General features: G+C 39.1%; 1 protein-coding gene across 1 annotated transcript in view; it reads left to right on the top strand.

The window, feature by feature from the left end:
• jam3b (junctional adhesion molecule 3b) overlaps positions 1–15,267 on the top strand; it is a 70,715-nt gene extending 55,448 nt beyond the window's left edge. The window contains exons 3-10 of the mRNA XM_055226885.1: positions 5,785–5,853; positions 5,971–6,084; positions 7,104–7,256; positions 8,093–8,295; positions 9,339–9,438; positions 9,536–9,665; positions 9,760–9,814; positions 10,526–15,267. Coding sequence (XP_055082860.1) covers positions 5,785–5,853; positions 5,971–6,084; positions 7,104–7,256; positions 8,093–8,295; positions 9,339–9,438; positions 9,536–9,665; positions 9,760–9,814; positions 10,526–10,561 — 860 coding nt within the window. The 3' untranslated portion in view covers positions 10,562–15,267. The remainder of the gene's footprint in view (positions 1–5,784; positions 5,854–5,970; positions 6,085–7,103; positions 7,257–8,092; positions 8,296–9,338; positions 9,439–9,535; positions 9,666–9,759; positions 9,815–10,525) is intronic.
• The last annotated feature ends 3,319 nt before the right edge of the window (positions 15,268–18,586 follow it).

Raw genomic sequence — 18,586 nt, forward strand, 5'->3', positions numbered from 1 at the left:
CAAAACTGTCTCAGAAATGTGCAGTTTGTGTGCAGCATTGAAAGGAGGCAGCAACGAGAGAGCACGATTCAGCCGTATTGGTTTTGTTTTGATTGTCAAGTTTCTGAAGAAAAAGCAGTCTCGCACTTTTGTTGCTCTCTGAAAAAGTTCTTCCTGTGCATCTGTGTTTGAAAGTAAACCTAGGCTGGTCCTCCAGGGAGAGCCTCGGAGCAGGGACGGAGTTTTGAAAAGAAAAAACTTGCATATGACAGGTTAGACTACTCATTTCACAAAAACATAGTTAGATTAGTTGGAATTTACTTTATATCTTGCTGATTTTTTTCTAGTTTCAACATTTTGGGTGAAGTTTATAATTTTACTTCCTGGTTGGCAGCCGGTGTGACATACATAGAGGTAATTGAATAACTGTTACCTAGCAACCATCATTTGAACAAACTTGTCGGATTTACACAATAGTTATGACAGTGGCTCAGTTGGTAGAGCGTTTGTCCGCTGATCCGAAGGTTGGCAGTTTTAATCTCGCTCTTGACATGAACATCATTTGTAGAACAGTCTGATCCACTGACCCACAGGTTGATGGTGTGATTCCAGCTCCCACAGATGAATACTGTTGTTGTGTCCTTGGGCAAGACACTTAACCCACCTGGTGTATGAATGTGTGTGTGAATGGGTGAGTGGTTCCCTGATGTAAAGCGCTTTGGGTACCTTGAAGGTGGAAAAGTGCGATATAAAAATGTAACCACTGACCATTGACCATGATTGGACTTATACAAATAGAAGGCAACACCTTCATTTTGTTAAAACTTTCCCAAAATTCCTTCCTTGCGCTTAAATCTTCCTTGCACGTTGGGTAGAATTTTCTGTGATGTAAGTAGAGGTATTCCATTGTTTAAACTCATCGCTACTTCTTGTATTTTTTCTTTTTCTTTTAAACTTTTCCTACGAACTGCTACTCAACTTATGTAAAACTTGATAAATATGGTAAATTGCTACATTTTATACAGCACTTTTCCAAGGAACTACTCACACATTCATACACCAGTGTGCAGAGACCTAGGGGGTGAGGTTGATTAAGTGTCTTGCCCAAGGACACAATGACAGCATTTATCTTTGGGAGCTTGAATCACACCACCAACCTCCTGTTAATAAATTTGCCTGGTCAACTGATGGTGTTTATTTCGAGAACGAGATTCGAACCGCCAACCTTCTAATGTCGCCCACAATAAGTAATAATTAGAAAATCATGAAAACCTGTGGTATCCAGTTGTCCTTATATGTTTTTTGTACATTTGATTCCTTCTTAAGCCAAGGTCACCCGCGGTATAGCACCATAACACTAATGCTAATACATGACTTATTTAGCATGGATAGGGATGTTAAAGAGAGCATACTTAAAGACATATCCGTCATCGGAAGGACCATCTCAATGAATGTAATCATCAAAATTGCATAGGTGCTTTCATGTAATATAGATAGCTGTGAACATGTGGGCGTGCAACTGTTGGCCTTACATCTGTGTAATCCCTCAGTCGTCCAGGTAGGATCTGTAGAGGTCCATGGGTGTATACTAATCTATGTGTCTTATACTTGTTTTAATACAGTTCAAAATCATTCTAAAACTATTCAGGAAAGGTTCAATTCTTTTGTGTCAATGTGATTTTTGTAGTATCGATACCTGCTCAAATGAATATCTAGTTTCGATACTAGTTTTAGTATTGATTAGTATTTGATTTTGATATTGGTAACAACTGTAGTGTAAAAACGGTGCTTCTCAAACTGTGATGTGTATTGATGGCACACGTGGCCATCTGCTATTTTATTTAGAAACAAAAGGATTTATTTTGTTTATTTTGTTTAGTTTTTGTCCTTCTTTGTGTTGATTTTTTATTAGCGCTACCTTTTCCATGTTAGTCTCATTTTAGATCTGGTTTAACCCTAATTTAAACCTGATATAGTCCGAGTTTAGATCTGTTGGTACTCAGAAATCCAAACATTTTCTTATCTACTTTGTGTTAAAAGTCTGAGCCCCTTTTCTCAGAACAGTGCAAAAATCTGTGTTGTTTTGAAGCTAAACCGCAACCTACCACTGACCTCTGTGTAGCGTAATTACCGACAGCAGTGGCTAAAAACAAGCTGTTGTCTTGTCATGATCGTCTCCAGAAAAGGCCTTGGGTTAATCAGCTTACCCCGTCTGTCTGCCAGACCAGGTGACCCAAGACGCGATCTGACAGTTGGTGGGGGTTAGACGGCTCGGCTCCAAAAGCAATGCAAGTCGCTAATTAACTTTAAACGACACCTACATATATTTTACGCACTGCTTAAATCCGGGCTGTAATCTGCTGAGAAAAGCAGTTCGTTATTTGTAAGCAGATTTAAACACTTCTATATTTGGGCTCATGCTATTAGGCTAAAGGCTAACTGTTCTTCTGTGGATCATACTACTTTTTTTTTTTTTTTTTTTTTTACATATTATGCATTTTATGTACACTACCAGTCAAAAGTTTGGATACACCCTCTCATCCGGTGTTTTTTTTTTATTTTTACTACTTTTTACTTTTTATATACATACAAAAGACATCAGATATATGAAGTAAGATATATGGAATTATGTAGTAAAGAAAAAAAGTATATATATTTTGACAAAGCAAAGTGTGTGTACTTTGAGGATCTGAATATAAAATACATATATAAAAAAGTTGAATTTTTTTTTAACTACATAATATAGTTGATGTCTTGTGTATGGATATAAAAAGCAGCAGCAGTAGTAGTAGTAATAGTAGGGGTATGGTGTGTCCCGACTTGGCTGGTAGTGTACATTACTGTGAGATACAGTGTAGACTTAACTTATAAATCTTCCAGCTTCCAAATATTTGCATGTTTTAGCTGTGTTTTGATTTTGAGGTTGCTTCTTTTTTTTTTATTTTTTTATTTTTTTTTTAATCAGTGCATTTTAACATATTTTCAGTGGGTTGAGCATGTACCACTAAGCCAGAAGATCCGCAGTTTTATTAAATTCAAAATAGCATCAAACCTACGCTCAAAGTGTGAAGCACTGTGGTCAGCTGAAGTAGTTTTACATGTGTTATATAAATCAACACATGAATGGAATTGAATAGAAAAAGCCATGTACATATTTAAGATACTTTACTGTATAGTTTAAAGTCACTGCACTTCACATTGCACCTTCACATCAACCCAAAAGTGTGTGTAAACATGGTAGATTTACAAAGCCAGACAAAAGCATCATCTAACTAGAATAATCAGAAAGCCCAATAATTAGATCTGAGCACAAGAGAAGCCTGATCATTAAAAACCCCTGGTGACGTGTGTTCGTTAATCAGAGGATTTTTAGAGTAAGGCAGTCAAAGCACTTTACATCAAGGAACCACTCACCCACTCACACACATTCATACACCAGTGTGCGCAGACACTGGGGGCGAGGTGGGTTAAGTGTCTTGCCTAAGGACACCATGACATCATTCATCTGTAGGAGCTGGATTTGAACCACCAACCCTCAGATCCATGAACGAACACTATTCTACTGAGCTCTTGTCATTTGGAAGACTGAGTACAATGCATTTTAAAATAACTAGTGTGATCTTTAACATTTTTGCTTTTATTTTTGTCTTTGCCACATTAGTTTGTTCTTTTTGCATAACTGTCCTTGTCAAAACCTGCTCTGGTGTGAACAGTCAGCAAGAACTCATCAGATACATCACAGCAGATAGAACTGTTTACATGACATGTGAATAATCCCATAACTCCAGAAATCAGACAAAGATCAGATTTTGGTGTGAATGTAAACACAGCGGTGTCTGGTCAGCATCTGTGTTTAGAACAGTATCATTTAAGAAAGGAGCATAAATCAGATTAGGATTTTATTCAGAGTCGGCGCTGCTTGTGTTTAGTCATCTCACTAATTTAAGTGTGCTGCTTCTAACGCTCATGTGGAAATGACTTTGCATCGTAGACCATGGGCTGTCAGGATGATTCAGCAGCCCCCTCCTCAAGGCCCTATCCCCCCCTACCCCCTCTACCACATACCTCCCCTCTCTCCCTCTACTCCACCCTCTACCCCCTATTCCCCCTTCTCCCCCTCTCCCCCCTGCACATACCGACACCCGTCTTTCCGGGGTGCTGGGGTGCTCTTGCAACCTTAGTCCCACATGGACTCGAACACGAGGCCAAGAGAGAGAAACAGCAAGGGAGAGGGGGAAAGACAGAAAGACAGAGAGCAAGACGAGAGGGAGAGGGAGACACAGTGAAGGGGTAGAAAGACAGACAGTGAGGAGGCAAGAGAGGAAGAGAGAGGGAGGGGACATAGAAGGAGAGAAAGACAGTGGGGAGGAGAGTGAGACAGCAAGGGAGAGAAAGAGGGTGAAAAAGGGACAGCGAGGTGAAAGAGGGAGAGGGAGAGAGAGACAGCGCTGGGAAGGGGGAGAGAGGAAAAGAGAGAGAGAGCGAAGGGGAGGGAGAGTGATGGTTAGGGAGTGAGAGGAAGAGCGAGAGCGATGAAGAGGGAGAGAGAGAGTGATGGTTAAGGAGAGAGGGGAAGGGAGAGAGCGATGGGGAGGGAGAGAGAGAGGAGGGAGAGAGAGAGGAGGGAGAGAGAGAGGAGGGAGAGAGAGCGGGTGCTTGAACTACTGGCATGGCGAGCTTGCCCTGAAAAGGCCACATGCCTCCCTGCGCAATTATGCACTGTGCATAGAAACAGCTCTCCCCCACCCCTCACACACACACATATACACGCACACACACACACACGCACACATATATATATATATATATATATATATATATATATATATATATATATATATATATGTGCATATATATATATATATATATATATATATATATATACACACACACACACACACACACATACATATATACACACACATGCTCACACACGCATACGCGCGCACACACACCCGTATACACACACACGTATACACACACATACACAATGCTTTGACCAACTAAATATGAAAGAGGGATGATTGCTGAACCAGGCCAAAGAGCGGCAGATTGCTCACATTATTGGCCTAATGTAGGATGACGTGAGGATGGGGCGTTTTGACGTGAAAATGCCTTGTTTTCTAATTGACTTAGTGAAATAAGTGATGAATTTTGGACATGCCCAAGGAGGATGTTAAAACAAGAATAGAACATGAGTGGATGTCGACTCATTTTCTGTGTTAAACCAGAGGGACTGTCCCATATAGAGTTTTACTGACACTGATGCTGCTCCGGTTGATACTGATATTTACCTTTTTAAATGTATAGCAAGGCCCACAAATATGAGCAAAAGTCACAGATTAACTTTTCACTTTTGTAAAAATAATATCAAAATGCCCATCTAGCCATGCATTTTCTTGGGCTTATCTGGGGTCGCGGGGGCAGCGGTCTAGGAGACTCACAGATTTCCCCCACCCCAGACACTTCCTCCAGCTTCCCAATATCAAAATGTATACAGGACATAAAATAATTTGTATCGTTTGTGTAAACATACAGACTATTTGCACATTTTTAACCAATTTTTTTTACTCACGAGTCTGTTCAAAAGGCAAAAATGATTAACAAAACCCAGACAAACTGGGAATGTTACACAGCACTGAAAAAATATTGGATCTTTTTTATTTTCTTTTTTTTTTTTTATATCTGCCAACATCGACGCTGACATTGGAACCAATGTATTGCCCATCCCCATTAATGCATTTTTTTAAATTAAAAGACAGCATAATAATGCATATCCTTTGCCTTTTCTGTTTGTCTTTGCAGGCTATTTCAACGTGTTAGCAGTGGTACTACGAACAAACAACGAATCCCCCTGGACCGATGAATTTGATAGTAAGTACCAATAACCAAAGAACCTTATATTTTACTTGTGAAAACCCTCTATGCTCCTAACCTGAAACACACCTACTCACATCCACCTAGATCTAATTCCCTTTCTTTGTCCTGCAGAAATCGAATTATCTTGTTTGATTGAGTCCATTTCAACACTAAACCCCAGGATAGAATGGAAGAAGATCAAGAACGAAGGGCCCAGTTACGTGTACTTTGACAAGAAAGTGTCAGGTAAGGTAAATGAACAGGCAAAAGAGGTTCATCTGGTCTGATAACAGATTCTTTTTTCAGACCAAGGTTTAGTTTGTTTCATACCTGACAGTTTGGACTCTTCTTCAGAGTGGTCATGTGATGTTGCTGTGACGTGTCTGGTCAGCTGACTTAAACGCTCTCTTCTTAAACAACATCGTCACTGAATTAAGGAGACAATTGAAATATGTGCTCACAGGACTTTAAACCGGGAGGAAGGGACCTTTTTCCTCTCACATATCTGGGATTCTGTCCTGAAAAAGTAGGACTGCAGATGTTGTATGCAGACCTGTTTAAACCAGCTGACTTGGCACGTCTCATCAAATGACATGACCACTCTGAGTGTTAGTGAGCAGCATGGAAGTATAATGAGATCTGGAAGACGAACCAAAGATGGCGTTGTGTTGTTTTCAGTGGCCTGAGCTCATTGATGCAAAATGCCAAAAGAAGTTTTTTTATTCTGTATTACTTCCTGAATACTGGCCTAGTGCCCCCACCTTGTGATCACAGAAATGTGCACCGCATGATCAATTCTGACCAGTCAGAGTGATAGCTGCTGTAGCGGAGATAGTGCGAGCTCAGAGCAGGGCTAGACTTCATTTTACAAAGCAACATTTTAAGGGCTTTGAGGATTTAAAAATTCTAAAAAGTTCAGATTGTGAAAATATTGAAGAATCTCTCTAAAATCCGACTTTTGTGAAAGCTGTGGATGTTCTGTCAGCCAAACATAGGCAGTTTGAATTCCCAAAAATGCATTGTGCTCCACGGGAGAATTTTTCTGGGCCAGAGCTCCAGGGAGCTGCAGTACCTATGGAGCGACCACTAGTCGATCTTGCCCCGGGATGGAGGGGGAGTGCCTTATCCAGTTCTTATTATAGATCCATGGTGAGCAGTTAAAACTGCCAGGTATGAAAAAGATCCAATTAAAATTGGGCAAACAAATGTTATAGAGGATATATAGGTTTGACACTCGATTTGTAATGACACATGTATTTTTGCAGGTGACTTGGAAAACAGAGCAGTTATCAGGGAACCAGCCACATTAGTGATCACCAATGCAACCAGGTCAGACACGGCAAAGTACAGGTGTGAAGTGACCGCCCCCGACGACCAGAAGTCCTTTGATGAGATTGTGATTGACCTGACAGTGAGAGGTAAGATCCAGCTATGGTTGGACCTAAAATATTCTGCATATACCCATTAGATGTCCAAATTTGTCTTTGCCACAAAAGTGAAAATGTATAAATGTATAACTCAACTCATCTTAGTTAGCTCTGCTTTTTGTAATAAATAGAACAAGCCACATCATTGTTATTGAGAGCTGAATGACACAATGGAAAAAGGAAGTAAAACTGACTGCTCTGCATTATCAAAGTTTGGGTGTGTGTAGATGCACCCAAACATAGCATTCTACTACAAATGGTCTTTCTCCTTTTTTCACTAATATTGATGTGTTTCTTAGTGATGAAAATCAAGCTCCGTTGCCATAGCAAATAAGAATTCAAAACAAACTATCATATCTTTTGAATGGACAAAAGCCATCGTATCACCTATAAACAGGAAGCTGAAACCCGTGAAAGCGTTCCAGATGAAACTCTTGCTCAGTGATTCTTGGGATGCTGTAAGCTGAAACCATGTTGTAGGTCGCTGCCACCTTGTGGTGTACAGAACATGTGAGGATGCGTTGAGCTCAGACCTACCCAGCTGCAAAGGCGTGTTCAGGGCTAAAAGAGGAGCGATCCGAAATTGCATCTCTGCTATCGCCATTCTAAAGAAAGACCACCGCGTGTTTTGGTCTTTGGCACTGTCCGAAAATCATGTACCCGTCTGACCATAACTGTCCGTTCCAAGAGAAAGGGTCAGGCTGACATTGAGAGCATGACATGAGAGCGTCATTAGCCTAGCAGCATTACGACACTAGCGTTTCCAAATGACTGTCTGAACCTCACACGAACATTCTCATATAAACTTGTGCATTTGCTCTTCGCAGTGAAACCAGTGATGCCCAAATGCAGTGTCCCTAAGTCAGTGCCCGTTGGGAAGTCGGCAGAACTGAGCTGTTTGGAGGAAGAGGGTTTTCCCAAATCTCAGTACCAGTGGTTCAAAAACAAAGAGGAGATCCCAGACGACCCCAAATCCAGCAGCAAGTTCTTGAACTCCTCGTACACACTCAACGCAGACTCAGGAACGCTGGTCAGTAACATGTGTTGGAGGGAAGTATGGGGGGGTGGAGGGGATGGGGTCCGGCGCCCAGGGGTGGGACAGATATTTTGGGGACGCAGATGATGGTGCGAGATGGCTTAAGCCCACAAGGGGAATCTGCTGCTCCCGTTGGCACATTCCTTAGTTCTATGCATGAGTCCATCTACTTAGTGCCTCTAATAGTCTTAAATGTTCAATACGTGATGTTCTGGCCTAAGGTGTAATGAGTCTCAAAGCATCGCACACTTTGTATTTGTGAGCGCTCTAAAAATACAGTCATTTCAGGTTTAGTTCAAGAATAGGCCTGTCAAAATAACACATTTCAAAGTACGATATATTGCTGCAGAAGATATAGATGATTAACGATAATATCAACACATGATTTTATGTGCTGTTTAGGAGTTTGATTTTCAATAAGAAAGGTAGGATGATTAAATGAAAAACAACTGGCTAATGCTCGCTAGCTTGTAATGGTAATATCATTTGAGGGACTTGTTTAACAGTACAAGATCAGTTCACGTGTTCCAGCTAAGTCAGTTTTTTATGGTCAGACTGTGTTAAAACAAAGCTCATATAACATCTGACTTGAATAACTTCAGACAGGGCAGTGCCTCCAGTTAGCTTCACAAGATAGCACAGAAAAATAACAAAAAATAATATTTATAATTGATTAAACGCTGTGTTAATATTGCATTTATCGTAACAGGCCTACTCAAGATGGTCTTTCTATTCCACTTATCTCCTCAGGTTATTTTAGGAGCTCCGTGGAAAACAGTTATCACTCCTCATGGTTACTCCCACGAGGGAAAATGACACGTACAGCCACAACCCACTGGAATGTGGCTAATTCATTTAAACCACAGCTTTGATTATATATATATGTATTCTTTTCTGTCCAAATATAATTCCAATAACACATATAACACATCTGACCTATGAATGCAGAAAGTTGCCCGATCCTTCAGCATGTTCGGCTGTTAGTATTACATATGAGATATTTGGAATCTAACAAATGTGTCCATCTTTCATTGCAGAATTTCATTGCAGTCCGAAAAGAGGATGCAGGTGAATACCACTGCAGAGCTAAAAACGACGCAGGTTACGCAGAGTGTCCAGCTCAAACGATGGAAGTCTGTGAGTGCCTTTAAACCAGGCTCAGATTACAGGAGGTTCAATTTGTTTATAACTGAAATGCTAACGTTCGTGTTTGTCTTGTGTTCTTTGGCTTCAGACGACATCGATATTGTGGGAATAATCTTGGGTGTGTTGGTGGTGGTGGTGGTGCTCCTGTGTATAACAGTAGGAATCTGCTGTGCATACAAAAAAGGCTATTTCTCTGGACAGAAACAGGCAGGAAACAAGTAAGACCTTGTTTCATACTAGATTTACGGACTTTTCAGCAAATCTTTTACATAACTGACTTAATATGTGATTTTTTTCCTTTGCGATATTCAGTTACAAAGTCCCATCGAAAGGAGACGGAGTGGACTATGTCAGGACAGACGATGAGGTATTGCATTATCTATGTTCTCATTTCAATTTTAAAAACAAATCTGAAGTTTGGGAAGAGGTGGGCAGACAAAATGTAATATCAAGTAGATAATTTATAATAATAAAAAAAATCACAATAAGCTTTGAAAAGATGCTGTAAACTGTTGTAAATTTCCAAATAAGGGGTTTGAAGTTATATTTTTGTGGGTCATGTTACAGTCCTCTCACATTTGTCAGTTAGCCCCACTTAAACCTCAACTTATACATTTATATTGCATGTTTTAATTAATTTGGATTTACATAACATTGTCAGAACATGTTAGCGCTAAATTTGGCCACTAAAAATAATTAGGCTATCACTTCCTTTTTCTGTTCATGGGTTTCAGCTTCCTGTTAGCTTCCATTAAAAAGATATAATATTATACATATCTCTCTTTCTAAGCACAGCAGAGTCCTCGGGTGAAGTATTTTTTTTTATTTGTGTAGTGTTTAAGATGTTGTCAGTTACATTCACCCATAGTTCCCTTTCCACTGCCTTATCTTTAAATATTTATTCATTTTAACGTGACTCGGTAAAACCCTCGTAGAGATACAATCAGACAGGAAGTGGAGACGCTAACAGTGAGGCTACTGTGCACAGAGCTTCGTCTTTATCATTCTGAAACCCATGGATATTTGAGTGACAGCGGGTTCGTGTAATCTTATCCTGTGATTTGCTTTGTGTTCACAGGGAGATTTCCGACACAAGTCCTCGTTTGTGATCTGAAAACGCAGAGCTGAATACGTGTGCTATGTGCTGAGACAGAGACATGGCAAGTGCAACCGGCAAATAGAGCCAACACACTTCATGCTCGCGGCACCACGGAAAACTACTACAACTACTCAAGTTTGCCAAAGGTGACCAGTATTAATCCAGTATTCACGGGACAACGTCAAGAAGCAAATAGGGACTTTTATTTGTTATCATTTTAAGTTAAACGTGTTTTTTTTCTTTGCATGGTTTTCAATGGTTCTACAATATTCTGCCAAGTTTGAAAAAGGACAACTCAACCTATCATTTCTACCTTTGCCGTTTGTATAACATTTATTTTCTACTTTTGAAAATTTGTCAGACTATTTTTGATGGAATATATTTTAAAATGCCTATAGATAAAGGTTTACTTTTTTAAATATTTGTAAATTACTAACATGTGTTTTTCTTTTTTTTATTTTGGTTGTGGGTAAAAAAAAAAATGTGTTAGACTTAACCCCTTGGTGAGAATTTACACCTTCGCAATGGATTGAAAGAAAGGGTTTGGCAAATGAAATAGGACTTGTATTAGCATATCAAGACACGATTCTTGATGGGTGGTCTTACATATGGTATTACATATAATTTCTGAGCTGGGTCGGAGATGCCCGGTGTTATTGATACTTTGCAGTGACATCATGCTGGGGAAAGGGCTTCATGTATGTCTGTGGAGGAATGTTCAGCCGTTACCGTGGTGACGCAATGCACACATTAGATTGAATTGTCTAAAAACTCGAGAAAATGCAACATGGATCAATGCAAGTGCTTATGGTCATTATAATTTGAGAGGAACTTGTTTAACAGTACAAAATCAGTTAATCATTTCTTTATTTAATAGTTTATTTGAACAGGGACAGATACAACACAGATTAACAATTTAGTAATCTGAAGCAGGTATCACAGTGTTATATCCTAAGATAATTCACAACATCCGTCATCAGAAGGGCTTTTAAAAATGCTCAAAATTCACAAAAAAGCAGTTAGTTCTTTAGATTGTGTTAAAACAAGGCTCAGATAATAACTTGAAAAACAGATCTTTAGACAGGACAGTGCCTCCAGTTAGCGTCGCCCACCTCCACCCCCAATTTTGATGAGACCAGCTGCAAAGTATCAATTGTGAGTTAGACTTCCATGTGGATGTTTGTAGATAGTCTTAGTACGAGGCTTTGATGAGTGCCAGTCAAATGCTGTGAAACACTGTACACAATGAGTGCTGCGTTTTTTGATTTACGTAAGTGTCCTTCTATGCTTGCTGTTGATCTTGTATATATGAAGTTACTGTCCAGGATAATAAACAGTGTTGGGAAGAATACTAAAACTAAATACTGAACACCTGCATTAAAAAGTATTTTGTTGCTTAGTCCAAATAGAGTACTGTGTTCTGAATACTTCACTTTGAGTTACGTTATATTGTAGTGTAAAAAACATGACGTAGGATTAAAAACTGCTTTATATTTGTTGCTGTCCGCTCTCTTTTCACTAATACTGTGCAGTTTGAAGCGTGTATTCCATTGATTTTAGTAAATGAAATGAAAGAGTGTCATCTGAATGCTCAAAATGAGTATTCCGAATATGTATTTTTGTTTTTAGTCACTTCCCAACACTGATAATAGAGATGTGCCGTCACACACAATGTTCAGTATTACACTCAAAGATGATAATACAGGGTTTGGAAGTTAACCCTCCAGATCGATTTTTATTCATTTTTTAAGATTCATATTCCAGCCGCAGCCACAAGGGGTCAGCAAAGGAACACTGTGATTTATAAGGGCTTTGTTCCTCATGGATTGAGCATTTACCCCTGAACTAGTAAAACTGTCAATTATAATCCAGGTCTGGGCACTATTGTGAGATAGGGCTAAATTCCCAACAGTGGTAAGAATACTGCCAAAGTACTGTAGGTACCAAACAAGATTTTTATATTTATTCTAAAAGTGACAGTATTTGATGTCTGACGTCGATCCTGGTTGTTTTTTTGTCTGTTTACATGAAATGCTAACACTTGCTAATACTAAACCTAGCGTAGCTTTCTTTTAGTGTTGTGGTTTGACTGATGCTCGTATATAATGTCCTCATTCCTCCAGGCAAACCAATAGTTTCCAAAGCAGAGGTGGGTAGAGTAGCCAAAAAAAAAAAAAAGTACTTAAGCAAGAGTAATATTACTTCAAAATAATATTACTCAAGTAGAAGTACAAAGTAGAGGCACTGGAAAAAGGTATTTGGGGGAAAAGTACTGAAATGATGGTCATCTTCTGGGTCTAGCATCTGATTTATTATTTGAAGTTACTGTAATTTGAATGACAAAACATTATATAATGAAGTAAAAAGCACAAATGTTCAAATTATGTAAATAACACTTTTGTCTCTTGTGAAATTACAATGGCAAGACTTAACAAAAGAATACTGTTACGCTGTCAAATATATTACTCAGTAGTGTAAGTATGGTGTCAGATAGTTATATATAAGTAAATATATATAAACTGAGTACTACCCACCTCTGTTTTCCAATAAGCTGATCGCCGTGGTGTGAATTTAGAAGACAACTGCATATTATGGGGTCTGGAGGGTTAACACTTGTACTGATTGTATATAGACTTTCTCTAAAGATTATGTAAAGTTGTGAGAATTGTACAATTTTGTGTTTTGAGGCGATATGAAACTCTTTCCATTTGACTGAATAGAGGAGGTAACATTTGAGATTTCAAAATGGCGGTCATGACCATATTTAAAGTGGAACTAAACACAAAAAAAAATCAACTTTTTTTGCCACTGAACTATGTATATGGTGGTGTAAAAGCATTGTTTACTTTTCCTAGTCCGATTTTAGTGCAGACTCGGTAAATTTGCAGCTTTCAAGTCAAAAACTGTCAGGGTGTGTGCTGTGTTCACTGGACACTGCAATTTCAAGTACTACATGACATCACATATGACTGCTCATTACAGCCAGGTGTTTCTGATGAACATTGTTATTATACCCCCAGATCCCACACCACCTGCGCCTTAATTCTCCCCTTTAGTCCTCCAGGTACAGCCCATTTTAGCAGCTCTATTTGAAACGTGGCTGTGGGCAGAGTTTAAGTGTTTAGTCCCACTTTAAATCCATGATGACTTTCTGTAGGCTGGTCGGTTGAAATGTTCCCCAATGTCATATTTGGTAGAGACGATCTGCCCTACATTTGCACATAGGAAGTTTTTGACAGCAGTTTTACTAAGACAGAACCAAGAGCTGTATTCAAAAGTGCTCAAATAAGTGTGTTTTGAGAGTAAAAATACAAGTTATATTGTCCTTTCATTTGTCCAAATCTCATTCCTCTTAAGTGCCTTCTGCCTCGGATAAAAAAAAAAACAACAACAACAACAAAATTTCCCTGCTTTTCTCCCAAAATAAAAAAAGCTTGTCTCCATTGATTTAAAACCTACAAGTTTGGCGTTTGAGAGGAATGACGACACCGCAAGCTTCCACTTCTCTTCTTTACATATCTGCAAACTTGTAAATAATTGTTTTTCATAGAGTTGACTATGTAGACATATTGAAGTCCTATAGAGGTTTATTAGTGCCTAAATATAGTGGGGATATTTTTGGTAAAGACACATAGAGCACTATTAGGCATAAAGTGTGCACCCAAAGCAGGCGTGCATTACCTCTGGTTTATAACTGTGGAAAGAATAAGACAAATTATGAAAAAAAATATAGGTTGCGTTCACGTTCTTGAATTAGTTGATGGTATAATCTCAGATGGTGGGCAGGGGTCGATGTAACTCTATGGGAGATTCACTGTTTTTTGAAGAAATATCCCAAATATAAATCTTTAAACTCCATGGAATTTCCAATCTCTACTGAACTAAAGGTAAAAGGTAACTGTTAACTTGAAAACTACTGCTTCATGACATCACAAGTTGGAACAGAGCATTTTGAGCTTTAGAGATGTACACAGACTAATAATAACAGGTTACTCAAACGTGTGAGTGAAACAAAATACAACTCCAGGTCTGTTTTTGATGAGATAACAACATTATAACACGGCTTAAAGCTCACAAGAGTCAACTTTGCGTAATTTCGGACATTTAAAGACCTTTCAGCTGACAATAATCTTGTCTTTGGGGTTGAATAATGGCCCTACTTTCTGAAGCTGTTGTGAAAAAATAATTTTACCTTTTACATTGACAAAGAAGACGTTAAACTTTGTGCCAGTTTTTGTTTCATGTGGATAGGCCCAGTATTTACATAGATATTAACCATAAACCAGGTCAACACATCTGCAATCTGACAGTTACAGCCAGTTCTACCATAGAATTCTGCCTTGTCTCCACTTCAATTTTATGACGTCACACGAACCCGACCTTTTATTACAAGTTATTAGAAACCAGAATTGATGCTTGGTGGGTTTTCTCATTCACACAGCAGTCTCGTATGTAATTGGATCAGACGCAACAGGCCGCAGTGATGTAGTGGTCTACTTTAGAGTTTAAATAGAAACAAAAGGAGTGATAGATGGCGGAGTGTTGCTCTGGAGGAGTGCACAGCTGAGATATCCACCAATGCTGTTTTTTTTAAATGAGATTTTCTGAACCAAACTCACTCAGAGTAGAATGTCTGTTTAGGGCCTGCTGGGTTGTTGTTTTTTATTGTTAATTCTTGAATCATTCTCTTTGTGATTAATAAAATTCACTTCTAATATTAACACATTTCTTGGTTGTTTTTTTTAAATGTTAAAATCAGTTGTACTATAGAAAAAACATACATGAATATACGGGTGTACCTGAGTGAAATACTTTTACTTTAAATTCTTTACATACATTTTTAAACAGATACTTTAATACTTTTACTTAAGTAAATTTTTTCATGTGATACTGTTGCCTGAGTATTTCTTTGCTCTGGTATCTGTACTTTTACTTAAATAACACTGATTACTTCTTCCACCACTGAAAACTATTGTCATTTATGGATATATAAAACATATTGTACTCCATACAAAAACACTAAACCTGAGTTGGTAATGCTGCCCTTCTTTGCCGTTACATCTTAAATTTCAAATTCTACTTTAGTATCAATGCTTCCTCATGCATATCCCAGGCCCACACTGAGAATACACCTCCTCAGGGCCCTAGTTAACGAGATACGCTCCAACCATATGAATGCTGCCACTTCAATTAAAGCCCTACCGCGTAACTTTTTAGCCAAAAAAAAAAAAAAAAAGACTAAAATAATACCGTAAATTTCGGACTACAGAGCGCACCTTGATATAAGCCGCACCAGCTAAATTTGAAGAGAAAATCAATTTTGTACATATATAAGCCGCACCTGAATAAAAGCCGCAGGTTTTCATATTGTAACATGAGACATTTACACAGAAAGACGCTGCACCGACACGCTTTTTTTTAAACTGTGCCTGAAAATTGGCACCAACACGACAACAACACGGGATGAACACATCTGCAGGTTTAGAAAATAAAGCTGCACCAACACGGAAAATCTGCTTTTATTTCCTCTGAAAACTTTTGTCGTCTTTTTACATTGACCAAGTTGGATTCATTGATGTCGAGCTTACGTGCAGTGGCTCTATTTCAGGGGTCGGCAACTCGCGGCTCCGGAGCCGCATGCGCCTCTTTCCGCCTCATACTGCGGCTCTGCGTGGCTTGGGAACTAACACAGACACAGCTCAGTCCTGCGTAAAGAGCCCTGATTTTCAGACGTTGTGCGCACAGGGGTCAGGAGCAACTTTGGCCCGTCCCTAATGACACACTAATAAGCTCGTCCGTAGATTTATCATGAAAATCCTGCTGGAAATCGCCACAGAAATCTATTTGATGTAGTAGCAAGTATATTATCTGCTCTTGTCTCCGCGGTGACGTATCACGTATAACACATCAGACACGACGCATTAAAGTAGAGCCACAAGCGAGTGAAAATGAGCCAAAACAAAAGTCTTTGGAGATCTTTTTAACAAAGGGGAAAAGGACAACTGAGGAGCCAGAAGAAGAGACTACGACCTCCAAGAAAAAGAAAGATAAATTTAACAGACAATGCCTACTTAAAATCTGGGTTTGTCGCTACAGGTGACTCACGCGCACAGTCCGCTCTGCGTAACATACGGGAAAAGCAAATAAGGCAATGAAACCTTCAAAACTGCTTTGGCACATGGAGAATAAGCACCTGGGATTAAACGATACGCTACGAGTTTTTTTGTTGTTGTTTTTTTAAAGAAACTGCGGAGCAGAGTAGACATAATCACATAATCAGCGCGATGCATGATGCAGCGGTTTGGTGAGTTGTATTTTTTTAATGCACTTAAGTTGTTTTTGCCATATTTATCTGCCACGTGTAGAAGGCTTGTCCGTGAAAGTAAAACCTACATTATTCCGTTACATTATTGTTATTATACAGTGTTATCTTCATTTTAGATGTCAAAAAGTATTTGCGGCTCCCAGTGTTTTATTTTATGTGGAAAGTGGGTCCAAATGGCTCTTTGCGTGTTAAAGGCCGACCCCTGCTCTGTTTCCTTTCTGTTTCTTTATCTTAAAAACTGCATCATATCCATTTCATGATGCGCAAAATGATCGTTCAAAATCAAAACTAGTGAATTCTTCAGAGCAGAATCTTTCCCCACGTCTGTCTCACTTTTACGTTTACAGCTAGAGAGCGCCCCCCAGGGTCCGTTATCCAGTAAAATTCCATATATAAGCCGCACTGCTGTAAAAGCCGCAGGGTTCAAAGCGTGGAAAAAAAGTAGCGGCTTATAATCCGAAATTTACGGTATCTATTTTCATATTTGCATTATTATTACCATTGAAAAGTATAGAAAAATATGAATGGGTTTGCATCTCCACAAACATGACTCGTACTTGACTCAGAAAAGGGCTTCTTGCTTGTTTCCATGGAAATGTTGTTCTTTGGCTATAATATTCTATTGTATGGCTTAAAGTGTATATCTATCTCCATGGAGAATGTTCAGAAGTATAGTTTTAACTTTCTATTTGCATAGAATCATGAAGGTGACATCCCACCTCCAAAAAGTTACAGTGTTGCTTTAATTTGTGAGCTCCAATATGCATTGTTTGACTTTTTTTTTCCTTCTTCATGATCCTCTTTGTCAAATCTTTCAGAAAGAGTGTCCTGCTGATCTCCAAAATGCTTTTCTGTTTTATAGTCCATTACATTACCCAGTGCAGCTTCTTCGCTCATCTACTACAATCTATTACACGAAGTTAAGCCATTTGAAGGCACAAAACTGCTTTCTTGTTGCGTCGCGGTCAGCGTGCCAGCTGGCAGCGCCCCCTGGATAAGGAGCTGTATAATCAGGCAGCACTGTAGGAGGATTTATCGCGGTCTGCAGCAGTGCCACCGAACACTTTTATTGAATTATTAGAAAAATCAATTAAACTCTGAGGCACGATTCAGCTGAAGTCAGAGAGAGACCTGTGTTTTTTTCTAATTAGAGGGATTGCATATCAGGGAAACAGTCTCACATTATTATGAGGGAAATGTTTGTAATTTAAGACTCATTAAATTTACCGTCACAGCACAAGGTTTAAAGGGCTGACTCATTATCACTGCGGCTGTGGCCCTTTTAGACCTGCATTGTGTTACATGCCTGTCTGTCTGTGACAGGAGAATGAAGGAAGGCGCTGAAGGTGAAAATCTGTGCTCAACTAATGATACCACTTTATAATAAATACACCTAAATGAGCCTTAATAAAGCACGAACAAAGACTTCATATTATATTAAGAGTGAGTCAATAATAATCAGGCTAATTAAAGAGTAGATTATTAAGTATCACCCAAACGAATCTCTGGGTGTCCTCCTGAACTGGACAGATTCACTGCACAGAAAGAGCCAGAGCAGCTCTATCTCCTGAGGAGACTGAGGAAGGACCTTCTACCACTCTGTGGTGGCATCAGCCTCATTTACAGTGTGGTCTACTGGAGCATCAGAGAGAGCGAGGAAAAGACCAGACAAGGTCATCAAGAAGTCCAGCTCCTGGACTGTCCTCTGTGCAGGA

This window comes from Periophthalmus magnuspinnatus, chromosome 14, assembly GCF_009829125.3.
Source record: "Periophthalmus magnuspinnatus isolate fPerMag1 chromosome 14, fPerMag1.2.pri, whole genome shotgun sequence".
Taxonomy (NCBI): domain Eukaryota; kingdom Metazoa; phylum Chordata; class Actinopteri; order Gobiiformes; family Gobiidae; genus Periophthalmus; species Periophthalmus magnuspinnatus.